This window comes from Drosophila gunungcola, unplaced genomic scaffold (assembly GCF_025200985.1).
Source record: "Drosophila gunungcola strain Sukarami unplaced genomic scaffold, Dgunungcola_SK_2 000018F, whole genome shotgun sequence".
Lineage (NCBI taxonomy): Eukaryota > Metazoa > Arthropoda > Insecta > Diptera > Drosophilidae > Drosophila > Drosophila gunungcola.
Window position 1 is genome coordinate 1,258,284 of NW_026453200.1, and position 14,453 is coordinate 1,272,736.

A 14,453-nucleotide genomic window follows, 5' to 3' on the forward strand; every position below is an offset into this window, starting at 1 on the left:
AGCAAGAAGGTCATGTAAAAAGAGTTAGCCTGAATTTTCCCGTTTTTTCAAGGTTAAATGAACGAGACGGCATCTGCTGAAACAAGACGGCAAGGGTCTGTTAAATTAATTGAAATAGAGCAAACTGAATGGTTTTCCCAAAACAAAAACAGCTTGTTTTCAAAAAATAATGTTCTATAATAAATGAAAAATTTTGATTCAAACTTTTTTTATTTTAAAGATACATATTTAATAAGGATTTTGTGAAAGTTTTCATAAAAAAATATTTTAAACTTGGCAATTACGGCGTCTTTTCCCGCAGTCCCGCGTTGACACAAGGACTTTTTTCAAGATCATCAGAGGTATTAAATAAAAAATATTAAAGAAAAAAAAAGTAAAAAATGTATTTCTTATGAGCTGCCGAGCTTTTTCGACAACAATTAGTTAATAATTAATACACGATAGTTAAGTTCAAATTCAAGTGTTGCTTTATTTTAGTTTATTATATTTTCGTGGCTGCCGTAAAATTTTTTTTTCGATTAGAAGCTTCTGCGATTGCTGGAGTTCGAAATGCAAGTGAATCCAATGGAATTTTTAGCAGACAGAGGCGAAAGAGAGGTTTAACACTCTCTTATTGAGCGATTCACAATTCGCTCTATTTATAAGAGATGTTTATCAGCTGCAGCAGCTCCAAGCATCCTCCCCTCTGACTTTGACGACTATTTCAGCGGAGGTGAGATCCTTGATGCATACGATGTCGCTGATCTTGACCGATGGTTCCGTTGAGCGCCACTTGAAACGCTGTTGAAGCACTGTCAAGTACTCTTCACTCCATCTTTTCCAAAAGACTTGCTGAATAGTTTGCTGCCAACAATCTAAGCGGTTGTATTTTATTTCGGAGAGATCCGGATTAGCAAAGGCAGAGAGTGGGCGCAAAATGATAAAGTGTTCTGTAGTAAGGACTTTAAGATCGTCAGGATTATCTGAAAGTGGTGCAAGAGGACGGGAATTAATTAATGCCTGGATTTGGCATACCAAAGTGCGAAGCTCGTCAAAACCAAGGATGGATGCTCCCAACGAGAGAAACAAATGGTACTTAGCGATTTTTTTGACTGCCTCCCATAAACCTCCGAAATTAGGTGAGCGAGGAGGTATTGAACGCCAATCAAAGCCGCTTGGCAGGCAAAGATCATGTACTTTGTTTTGGTGCAGCTGGCTTCCGAATGGTTGCCGTAATGACTCCAGCTTATTCTTGGCTCCTACAAAATTAGTTGCATTGTCAAACCAAATGCGGCGAGGAGATCCTCGAGTGGCAACAAAAGGCTTGAGAGCACTTAGAAATGCAGCAAATGAATGATCTTTGACGAGCTCCATCCATATTGCATTGGTGGCAAAACAAATGAAGACGCTTATATAGCATTTGACTTATAGTAAAAGGGCCCACAATAATCAACCCCAGTAACTGAACATGGGTGAGCATCCTGAACGCGCTCCTTCGGCAGATCGGCCATGATTTGCTTGACGAGACGAGGCCTTGCTCTACAACAAATGATGCATTCTGCAACAGTATAAGAGCGAGCAGCGATTCCGGCCCTGCATGATACTGCCTTCGATGAAAGTAATTGATGATACCAAATGTTATGGGGTGAGTTTGTAGTTTGCCTAGACGAATTACTCCATGTTCATCCAGAAAGGGTGAAAATGAAGACAGGCTGCTTGAAGGTTCTTCAGTCTTTTCCTTTAGCAGGGCCCTGTACTCTTGAACCAAATGTGCCTTCTGAACTATTCGAATTAATATATCAGTCCCTCGGCGAACATCCAACGTCAGGTGATCGTATCCTGTTGAAATTGGTATACATATCCAAAAATTCGTTGCATTGCTAAGAGTTTATGCATTTGAATCCATGAGACATATCAGAACAGTCAAAGGCCAGCAGTACTTTGTAACGTGTCTCAGGAAGTCTTTTTTTCTGGAAGACACGGCTTAGGCGGCATTCCCTTCTCCCGATGGAGAAACAATGCATCCATAAGCTTGACTTCAACACTTCCTGTGGTGAAGCTCCCTTTGAAAGCATGTCTGCGGGTTCAAAGCTGTACGTATATATTTCCAATCCATATTTTTTGTTTGCTGATGTATGGCTGCGACCCTATTTGCGACAAAAACATTAGACTTTGACGGCTCTTCGCGAAGAATCCGACCAGCAGTGAAACTGGCAATCGTACAGTTTTAGATTTACTATATCGTTGACCAAATGTGCAAGCAAGGCAGCGGTGCAAAGTCCCAATTTGGGAACGGTTAACGTAGATTTAGGAGCTATCCTAGATTTTGAGTAAATTAAATGTGCCTTGACTACTTCTTCCTTAACCGATCGAGCATAAATGCACGCGCCATAGGCCAGAAGGCTGGCGTCACAGAAGGCATGGATCTCAACCCTTGATACCGACTGCAACACATAACGAGGAAATTTCACGTATTCGACCTCAGCAACTTTCTTGCAAAACTCCGACCATTCTATTGAAACTTGTCTCTCCACATCCTTTGCAATATTATTTTTGCCTTTGTTTGAGTGGGCTCGACTAGCCCTAGTGGCTCGTAACATCTTGCTATCGTTGATAATACTAAACGCTTTGTGTGGCGTCCAGATCCAATATGGCGGGCAAATGTGAATGAAGTCCATTATGTCCATTCCATCATCAAATTTCAAAAACGCTTCCCTATTTCCTGGAATATGGCCCAACACCTCAGATGAATTGGTTCCACGGTTAAGAAGGCCAGAATGGGGTATGGCATGGGGTATGATGTAATTAAGGTGCTCAGCAAAAACAAGGCACCAAGTTCCATAGACTCATTCTGGTGTCGCTGAAGATGTGAATATAAAAAAGGATGGCTTATAATATCATAAATGCTTTTGCCAAGCATAATGACATTTTTTTAACTAGGAGTGAAATCTTATTTGTCGCAACTTGCCAAAACGTGCAGCATGACAACCTTTGTCAAATGCCTTTGATGTATGGCTTAACTAGAAAATAAAGGTGTTTGGTAGTAATCCGTTCAAAAAGTTTAGAAATATTACTTAGTTTAGCTATGGGTCGACAGTAAATGGTAAGGCATACCCTAGATTTGTGAATTGGAGTCGCTGTATCTTATTTCTATTTATTTATAAAACACCCCTTGCAAATTTCAAAAATTAATCATAGAGGCTGACAAAGTACTAAAACACAGTCTTAAAGAGAAATTCCATTAATTTCAGGCTTATTTTTGACATCAAAATTATCTTAAACTATGCGAATGTTATTAAAAAACGGAATATTATTCAACGTCTCGAGATGATTCCAACCACTCACAGGTTCGAAGTAAGATTTAAAAATCGTAGCAAAAAGATTTTCCACATCCAGCTCAGTGGAAACAGTGATTTTATTTATTGTCATAGACAAAGGCTATGAAGATATATTATTGAAGAAGAGTTTTTTTTTTTATAATTTACAAACCTCCAGATTGCTTTAGGATTTTGTTTAAGATCATCCCCGACATCAATAATGTACTGGTAGTAAATAAATATATTTAAGAATTCCAACTCCCACTTGTGCTTCATGTATCGATCCCAGTCCAGAGAGTTATTAGTTGCAAGATACCATTTGTAAAACTTATTACGCAGGTTTTTAATTTTCTTCAGATCACTTGCGTACCATGGCAGTCTATATGGACTTCATACTTTCAAAGGGCAATTCCTTTGAATAATATCGGAAATTATATTAAGCAAGTTTAATTAACAAACATAACACTAGCATGCGACAAGGCCAATAAACAGTCAAAATCTATAAAATGAAACCTAAGGCAACACAGGCTCAAAAGTTTAAAATTTAAAATTTAATAATAATGGCACATGATGCACATCACATTTTGAAATGGGACATTAGCAGTAGTTCAACGTATAATTAATTTCTGAACTCACGAAAACAAGATCTAATAATATATTTAATCTGTTATCGATAATATTTATCTGGAATATTTATCTTGCGGCAAATGAACTTTGCTCGAAATTAAGCTGCTGTTCTTTGCCCGATTCCAATACAGATCTTAACTATCCTTATCCGTTACCTTATCTTGGTTCAATCATCAATCCAGGATTTCTCAAAGGGTATATTCACCAGGCTCTAATCGCTTCCAAACTCTCATTTTTATTCTTAAAAACTGCTCAAATTATCTTTTATGTCACTTGAGAACGCTTTTTACATCTTTCTGCATGTCAATTCAAATTCATTCGCGCCTTCCCTAGAGTGGTACCGAAAAAACATCGGCTAATTATCGCCTAGAAACTTGCGGTTACGAGCGTTTATTCCTTATTCAAGGAATAACCGGGAAATTTTAGCACGGCTAAACCTTACGGATCATCGTTCAAAAAAATGGTGGATGGTGCTCTGTGGGACTGGCCCATAAAGTAAGATATTGGCCGATATTTATTATACCCGTTACTCGTAGAGTAAAAGGGTATATTGTATTCGTTGAAAAGTATGTAACAGGTAGAAGAAAGAGTTTCCGACCATATAAAGTATATATATTCTTGGTCAGGATCAATAGCAGAGTCATTTTCATTTTCAAAATCGAGCTTTTATTTTAGGACTTATGGGGCTTATGAAGTTATCTACCGACCCTCTGCCGCTGCTTAGCCACTGATCGGCCGCTGTTAGCAGATAAGAGAGAGAAAAGAGAGAGAGAATTACAAAACTGTTAGAGGGGGGGTGGGGGTTATGCACGCTCTTAGTGTCGATTGTTGATTATGCAGTTCGACAGATGGCGCCACCTAAACTTCGATTGTTTTGTAGGGGAAATACTCAGGTTGAAGTTTGTTGGCTGAGTAACAAGTATCTAATAGTCGGGGAACTCGACTATAGCGTTCTTTCTTTTTTATTGGGCCCTTGTGAATTAAGTTCGGAACCACTTTTTTTTTTGTAGTAATTTAACACATTTTGATTAGCTTTCAATTGTTTATATTTTAATCTTCTGTAGAGCGCTTCATGCGCTCGTGTGTGTGTGGATATAATAAAATGATAACGCATCGAACTGCGGTTATAAGATAAGATAAACAAGGTAAACGTATAGGGTGTTTGGTTTTCAAACAAAACTCTTTATATAAAAGTTAAGTTACCGAAGAACCATATTTTTAAACGACAAAAAAATAAAAAAAAAAACCATTATGACCTAACCGTCCCAAACTTAAGAAATCTCTTTATTAGGTATTCACTTGAGCTTTAATTTATTTACAGAACGACGCAACGATATCATTTCTTCGTGCTGCCCGCAGCGGGGACATTAAAAAAGTGGTCGATTTTATTGAAAATGGTGAGATATCGGACATAAACAGTTGCAATGCGGTAAGTAAAAATAAAGAACAGGAACTTCAACTAAATTTAAAAGGTTTAAAATAGTCAGACATAATCAAACTACTTCTACTACTACTAATTTGAGTTAGAAGTTTGCAAGGCAGTGAAGGAGACATTTCCGACCCAATAAAGTATATATATTCTTGATCAGCATGACTAGGAGAGCGATCCGTCTGTCCGTCCGTCAGTTCGTCCGTTTCTATGCAAACTAGTCTCTCAGTTTTGAAGCTATCTGCATGAAACTTTCCCCAAAATTGTCTTTCTATTGCAGGTAGTATATAAGTCGGAACGAGCCGAATCGAATAGCATATAGCTCCCATAGGAACAATCGGAAAAAAAAATACAAAAAAAAATTACAACTTTGGTGTTTTTAAATTTTTTTTTAGTTTTTCGACATATAGTAATGGTTTAATATTTCAGAATTACGGTTTAAATTTAATGAAAATCGGACGACTATAACATAAAACTTTTCTGGAAACAATAAAAATATTAAAACAATTAAAAAAAAAAACTTTTATTTTGTAATTTTTTTTTTTAATCAATATATCAATAGGAAATGTTGGTCGCAGTAAAAATTATTTGCTTCAAATACCTCTACTTTATGTACTACATTGGCAGCGGGTTTTTCTATTTTCTATTTTCTCTCCCACTATGTTTTATTAATATTTCTTTTGTATATAATACTATAATATCCCTTCTACTTCGTCGGCGGCTCTTCCGTCAATCGTGCCGTCATCTGTTAATCCTTCGTTGACGCAATTGGTGGTTTGCCACTCGCATCAGGTTGGCATGAAATTTGTATGTTGTCTTTAAAGATTTATGAGTATATTGTGGGGAAGTAATAAAATATTTGTTTTTTTTTTCGCTTCAATGCGAATTTTTCTTTGTGTAAGTCAAGTTCTCTTCCCTTTCCCTGCAGCTGAGTGAATAGGACGTATTTAAGACAACTGAACCTTATATAATTTTGTATATTTTCTTAAGGAATTCTAGTTAATTCCTCTTCTTTTCTTTGTGCTAGTCTTGCATGTTACTCTTTGATTGACAATCTTGACGTAACACATTTTTTTCACTTTAAGAAACGGACAATTAACTCAGGTTTTCTTTATCGTTATGATTTACTTTTCGTCCTTCTGGTCCTGGCAGGATCGCATTGTCCTTTAATTATAGTTTTGTTTATTAAAGTAGAATTGTATTATGTCCTTGGATTTTGGCTTTGTTTATTAGTGGAGACTTCCAAAGTTTTGTTTGGCGGACGAGTTGTAAGTAAGGCCCGGTAACACATTTTAGTAAGAAAATTACTGTGCCTTCTGCTCACAGATCTAGGCTGAGGAGACACTTGTGTGAATATGGTGGTATATACCAGCAACAAAGTTAAAAGTATTTGTATTGGAAGGTGAAAGCAATGTATGACGCTTTTTAAAACTATAATTAAGACAAGTTTTCGATTCTGGCTTGTCTCCGCTCTAACCTCGTCTAAACATCTCGTACTTAACGGAACAAGTATTTTGTATTGCCTTTCTCTGACATGAACTCTCTGTTTTGTTTTGTTAATATTAATAACATATCTTGTGAGTATAGTGAGTGCATGTCCTCGAGCTTCCATTATTGTGAAATAGAGTTCTGTAATTAACCATAATAAATATACTTTCGAGAAATTTATTTCTTGCGGTGACGTGAAATAAGAATTTGTTATGGTTATACCCTTGCAGAGGTTATTATAATTTCAGTCAGAATCTAGAAACTAGACATTTGCATTGCATCACTTACATCACTGAATGTATTCGAATTGAATTGAGTCGAGAAAGTGCATTAAACACAAAGAATCGAAGTTTTAGAATCTGACAGAATAAGACGATGAGAATGAATAAGTGAGTGAAATGGAAATTTGGCACACTAGAAAATATTCGAGTTATTCGAGAAAAGAATAGAACGGACGAATATAGACGGAATATAAGCTCACACAAGTGCAGATTTCGCAGATTAGGTATAGATAAATGTTTAAAAAGATGTTGATGGGATTGATTATAACGATTTAACAACATATTTTGCGCAATTTAATATATGTTATCGACTTTTCGGCAAATTTTCTCGACAAATAAATGTATGTTAGTAAAACTTTAGTTTTTCTTATTTTTTCTGACAGTCATTCGTTCATTTCGTATTCTGCCGGGTTTTGTCGTACCACTTAAAAATAGTTGAGGAACTCTCTCACTCATAACTTTCTAGCTTTAATGAGACTAGAAAGTTAATGCTAGTTAATGAGACTTGTCCAACTAGAAAGTCCGTTTCTACGAAAACTTTTTTTTTAAAGTCTCTGAGGGATAGTAATAGTTTTCTATTTACAAGTACGCAGCTCTAACCGTTAGGCATGTAAATAGATAAGTATTAACGAGCACGCTTCCCATGCAGTCATTGGAAAACGGACGTACTTATGGGGACATCCTGTCTCTAGGATGCTGTCCAGTTAGAGCATTTTGTGGGAGCTCTCATACTTAAAATTTGCTATACCTGTTGCTATGGTATAGCCTATAGACCTACTCACAAACAGCAGATTAACATCGCTACTGCATGTTATGCGCTGTTGGTTGCACTTTTAGTGGTCAAATCAGGCACCAGTGTACGTCACAATGGTGAACATTTGGCTTAAAACGTTTTTGGTTGTTTTTTTTTTTTTTTTTTTAAAATTACGTTGGGTCGATTATAACCTGATGGAACATTCCAGGTAAACTGTATTAAAATTTCGGGTAAGGAATGACATCCATCGGGACCACACATATTTTTAGAATCAAGAGCTCTCCTTCCGTTTCTTTTGCCGCATCAAATACAATCCATAACTTTTGAGCTAGCTTTCGGATTAGAATGTCCGATTTGGGAAAGGTACCATTAATTTTCGTTTATTCATTTTGACTTCCTTGATATAACCCTTGGTTTTATTTGCTTCCATTAGATTGCGATATTTCCTATAAACTATTCAATTTACATTTCCGTTCCCAGGTTTTCATGCAATATTATGACAAGCTTGAGCGTATACTGAACCTCGTCACAAATAAAATTGTTATGACTCCTGATTCTAAATGACCTGCACTTCTCAACGCAGAGGTCGGGAAGACGCCCTATACATGTTTATCTTACGCCTAAAAAAACCGGAGGGCAGTTGAATTCCAGGCACAGCCAAAAAGGCCTACTTTCGACTATGGCTGGATGGATGCTAAAGCCTGCATCGAACTAAGCCAGTTCACGACAACATACTCTAAAGCAATGGAGCAGAAAATCCAGATAACTTTCGCAAGGCCCATTACAGCACTCCCGATAAATAAAGGAGAAATTACGAAACTGTCTATGGCCAAGAAAAGAATCCACACAATTTAAAGAAGCCAGATAAGAACCAACAAAGTGATTCATGGCATAAAACAGACAACTGGGCCGACCATTGCAACCCACGTCAAGCACTACAGCCCATCCATCCCAGCACTACAGGAATCCATCGTGATCTTAGAGCACCACTATGAGTCAGTGTTTTGCGATGAATTCTGGCCAGAATCAGCATATTCGTTCACAGGAGTAGACCCGTTGTTAAGGAAACAATTTTGGTTTTGCACACTGATCATACTCCTATTTCATCTGCACCCGATTCACCCTCAAAAATAGGTGCAACTGGCGTCGACACTCCACTCCTGGGTTTGTTCTCGCAACAGCAAAGGCTACTGGGATCGCCTGCTGCCTTTATTCTCTTAAATTTTGGACTCTGCGCACTTCTCTCCGATAAATATACAACATCGCCAGCTGGAGCTCTTGTTGTCCGTTTCGTCCGGACCTCGCCGAACACCGGGTTCTATTCCTATTACGGATTGCGTACAAGTTATCTTATAGTTTCGGTAAGGGATAGGTGGCGGACCGCCGAGGGTAGTTGCTGAGGCGGTAACTATCGCCGATATTGAAGCCAAGCAGTCGGCTTTTGCGAATATCACACAAATCGGACACGTGAATCTCAAGCTGATTTTGTTATTGATGCAGAGAAAGAGAGATGGAATTGGATGAGATCGCAACTAAGCACGGTGAGCAGCTGACGTTGTTGTTGCGAATCCAGAGTGCAAATATGATGAGGGGCATGCAGAAAATGTCCAGAAAAACCATCGAAAACAGTGGCGCCGATTACTGGGGGTTTTTTAAGAAATAGTTAAGGCGGAAGTAACTGTAGGCCAGGTCACCGCCACTTAAATCTGCCTCCGCAATGATCCTCTCTCTGTAGACAAAGTATTTTACCTTTACTGAGCGTGGCCAAAACTAATTATTAAACACACGCCACGCTTAAAAAACGACGATTTTTAAAGTTGCGAGTTTTAGCGTCAACTTTTAATTTAGTAGAAACGTAATTAAGAACGGCATGCGGGTCCATTGAAGCGTTGAATCTACCCACATGCAATATTAGTAACTCAACAGAATTAGGTGCCACTCCAACCACAAGTTTTTTGGGCTTATTGTTATTCCTTCTCTTTATGTTCTGAACTTGTTAAAAATCACCGCACGAGCACGAGGATAAGTAGCCAGGTTATTGACCTGTGTAGAAGATGCCGCAGTTTAAGCGTAAGACTGGGCAACTACATTTACATGGGCAGCCATCGGTAGGCGGGGTCTGATGTTGACATTCTGGTAATTGTTTTCATTTAAAGCAGCACTATTTACTGGAAATACCTCAAGAAATTTTGAATAGCACTCTTCTCGGGAATCAAAAAAGTATGAAACGGGTTCACCGTGTTGGTACAAGGTTCTTTTTGAATCGACGACAGTACATACATCCACTCGCTTCTCATACGGGTTGCCCTTGCTTGACAATGATGGGGCCATTGAACATGTGGTTGCGATATGGTCAGCTGGCCACACATGAAACAGGTCACGGTTTACATGTCCCTCCTCGGCACGTTGTTGCTGCGAACCGAGTTGCTTTTTATGTCATTTCCTCCTCCAGATCTCCAGCTTCGACACAAAAGTGACACTTCACTTGCCATGGCGATCTCTGCTTCTTTCGGTCTGGGACACTTGTATGCTCAGGGATTTGACAATCACTGCGCTTGCCAAAAGCATAGGCACGCAGTTGTTGCTCCAGTTCACTTCGTGTTGATATGTTTGTTGTAATAGAATGGAGGTGCATCTTATTATTGTCATTTCTAAGTTAGGATAACACTGCAAGTCGCCTGTGCATTGTTCTGTTCTTGGTGCTCTAGAATTGACTGACTGAAAAACCCTTCAGTGCTCTCATACTACAATACTTATCTTTCGTTCTATTCTTTTCTACAACTGTACTCAGTAGAACAACCACAGGCGCCATGCATATCTGATTCAAGTTCAAATAATGCTCACCTACTATAACAGGATTATCTCTGCCTCTTTTGTTTCAACGGAATGTTGACATGATTTCAGTTACATTCAAATTCAAATCTTCATCTTCATTCAACCAACATGGTTTCAGTTAAATTCAAAAGTTATTATATTGCTCTTCGACATAGGTTTGTTTATTGAGATAATCCGGGATTTAAATAAAAATTTTCTAAATTAAGTGTTTTTTACACGGGTTAATAAACCAAAGGAATACTTTTTGTAACTTATTCATTTTATTCTTATTTCAGAACGGTCTCAACGCACTTCACCTAGCTGCGAAAGACGGATTTGTGGATATTTGCTGTGAATTGCTAGGGAGAGGTATCAAGGTGGATAATGCCACCAAAAAAGGAAACACTGCCTTGCACATTGCTTCTTTGGCAGGCCAGCAAGATGTTATCAATCAACTTATTTTAGCTAATGCCAATGTAAACGTGCAGTCTCTTAATGGTTTCACGCCTCTGTATATGGCAGCACAAGAAAACCACGATAACTGTTGTCGGATCCTACTGGCCAATGGAGCAAACCCGTCATTATCTACGGAAGATGGATTTACCCCACTTGCAGTAGCAATGCAGCAGGGGCACGACAAAATAGTTTCTGTCCTGCTTGAAAACGATGTACGCGGAAAAGTTCGCCTTCCAGCGCTTCATATTGCAGCAAAGAAAAATGATGTTAATGCAGCCAAACTATTACTTCAGCACGACCACAATGCTGATATTGTTTCGAAATCTGGTTTTACTCCATTGCATATAGCAGCTCATTATGGAAACCTGGACATCGCCACTTTGTTGTTAAATAACAAGGCAAATGTTAACTTTGTGGCAAAACATAACATCTCCCCTCTACACGTGGCATGTAAATGGGGAAAATTATCAGTATGTAATTTGTTACTATCTCGAGGAGCAAGAATAGATGCGGCGACTCGGGATGGCCTGACACCTCTTCACTGCGCATCTCGTTCGGGCCATGTTGGGGTGATTGAGTATTTGTTGCATCAAAACGCTCCCATATTGACAAAGACCAAAAATGGTCTTTCTGCGCTCCATATGTCAGCACAGGGAGAGCACGATGAAGCTGCGCGTCTACTATTGGAAAACAAAGCTCCAGTTGACGAAGTAACCGTCGATTACTTGACAGCTCTTCATGTGGCTGCTCACTGTGGCCATGTCAAAGTAGCTAAACTTTTGCTTGATTACAATGCAAATCCAAATGCTCGTGCGCTTAATGGGTTCACTCCTCTGCATATTGCCTGTAAGAAAAATCGTATTAAGATAGTTGAACTACTTATTAAGCATGGAGCCAACATCGGCGCGACCACGGAATCGGGTCTGACGCCTTTACATGTTGCCAGTTTTATGGGTAAGTACATGTTGATTTAAAACTAAGGTTAATTAGCTTGGTTAAAAAAATGTGTGTAAAAATTACCATTATTGTAATTTTTTACCAAACAGTTAAAATTATGGGAAAATGTAAAACGACTATGGCAGCTATTACTCTGGAAAGTTTCGGAATAAAGTTCAACTGCGTGCCCATTACAACTTGGTACTGGCTCATAACCTCATTACCAAGATATCATTGTTTTACAAAAATTTAATTCTTTTCGAAAAAATTAATTAATTTGTAATTATAATTCGGGTGCTCAAAACTGTCTTATGGCAGTGCATTTACCAACACATTTAAAAAGATCACGAGCACAAGTAAACACCTCAGTGTTGAGCCGAGGAAAAGACAAAAACAAACATAGTTTTACTTAGCCATAAAAAAAAACAACGTAATTGTTGTTGCATTGCCTTGGTCTTATCAGTAACGAATTGGACCACAAGGAAGAAACGAAAAATTGTTTGTGCATAGCAAAATGTGCCCGGCAAGCTTACCAATGTGCCGGCCCTCACATCTCCATAAGCATGTGCGTTTACAAAAAAAATTGTGCTCCATGTGCATAGGCGTAGGGTGCTCACGTGTTGTGGTGTTATAAATTATCAGTCCCACAAAAGTGACTCCTCAGTTGACTACCAGATAAGTGCGCTTTACACCAACGTGTACCTTAGCTAACCTCATCCTACAGCTGTCGGCCTTCCCTTCTACTAGTCAAACGGTCCTCCTTTTATACCGCAGGAAGCGATTTTAGTGTGGCTGTATACCTTGTCAGAGTGACCCTTTATTCCTCTTGGCCAGATGAAAAGAAAATATGATTTTGCATTCTCATATTTATTATTATTATTGTATATTATTATTATTATTATTATTATTATTATTATTATTATTATTATTATTATTATTATTATTATATTATTATTATTGTGGGAGTGAGATTGCATTATTCCCCGAATCCCTCCCATAAAACCCCAGCATTCGTATGACATGACGCCCTAGACAACGAGAGAAGCAGCTAAAACTAAGAAGTCGAGTAGATGGTCAAAAGACGAATTCCAAGAAGACAAGCGTTCCAGGAAGACGAGCCGATGGAAAAGAAGACGACGATCACTACAACGAGATGTGACGACGAGGAGACGAGCAGAGCAACATATCGAGAGGACGAGCGTTAGTTGCTGACGGGATCGAGTTGAGTAAAGACGTCCTCAAGCGAACGACGTGTGACGACGAGGAGACGATTAAATCAAACACAAAGATTCAGATTTCTTACTATGTTAATTAATATTAATAATTAAACTTTTAAATAATAACCTACTTAATAAATAAAAACCCCACATTTGGGAGCCCGCCGGGAAGTATCCGAGGAAAGCTGAAGGTGAAAGTGAAAAGTGACGACTGTGAAAATATAATTTTTTTCTAAACTATGGCTTGCCTAAACGATCTGATTTCCAATACGCTGAAAAGTGCATCGAAAGAAAGCATTTGTGGACTTCACAAATTCATATTCGAAGGAGAAGGAAACAGAAACAATCGCAAACGTTTACGTGAGTTTGCTGGCTTTCAGTATGACGAAAATGACGCAATTTATAAATCCAAATGTGTATACATACACGCGAAATTGAAAGACAAAGATTTGATATCAATATGCGCAGTTTTGGGAATTAACTACGACGTAGAAAATTTGCAGCTGCACATTTTTCGCAATCTGCAGTTTGGCAAACTTCTCTTTTTCAACGAAGTGGACGATTCAGAGAGCGAGGAAACCGACGAAGAGAAGGAAAATGACGAAGACAGCCAAAATGATGATGAAACTAGAAGTGTAATTTCAACAGGAGTAGAAATATCATCTACAGGCGAAAGGAAGAGTAAGTCGAATTCGCAACGAATCAAGGAAGTTGATATGGAGTGATGAAATTCCAGTTTGAGGTATGGATAAGCGACTTTGAAGATCAAGCCTTACTTATGGGTTGGAATACGCTTCAAAAGCTTATCTTCGCCAAAAAGTCACTTAAAGGTGTCGCTAAGATGTTTATATTGAGCGAAAAGGGATTAAATTCGTGGAATGTATTAAAGGAGTCTTTGCCAAATGAGTTCAGGTCGAGAGTAAGCAGCAAACAAATACATATGCAACTAGGAGAGAGCAAACGACGTGCAAACGAAAATGTGCAAGAATACTTTTATCGCATAAAAGATATTGCATCCCGAGGAAATGTTGAGGAAGAAGCTCTTATTCAATATGTGATCGACGGTATCGACGAACTTTCTTTAAATAAATCAATTCTGTACGGTGCTAAAAACATGAACGAATTCAAGTACAAATTGAAGGACTACCAAACAAT

The 14,453-nt window shown here is 38.3% G+C and overlaps 1 protein-coding gene across 1 annotated transcript in view; it reads left to right on the forward strand.

Moving 5' to 3' along the window:
• Positions 1–14,453, forward strand: part of LOC128263727 (ankyrin-3) — a 36,381-nt gene that overhangs the window by 5,483 nt on the left and 16,445 nt on the right. The window contains 2 exon segments of the mRNA XM_052998825.1: positions 5,245–5,352; positions 10,986–12,099. Of these exon segments, the coding sequence (XP_052854785.1) occupies positions 5,245–5,352; positions 10,986–12,099 (1,222 nt within the window).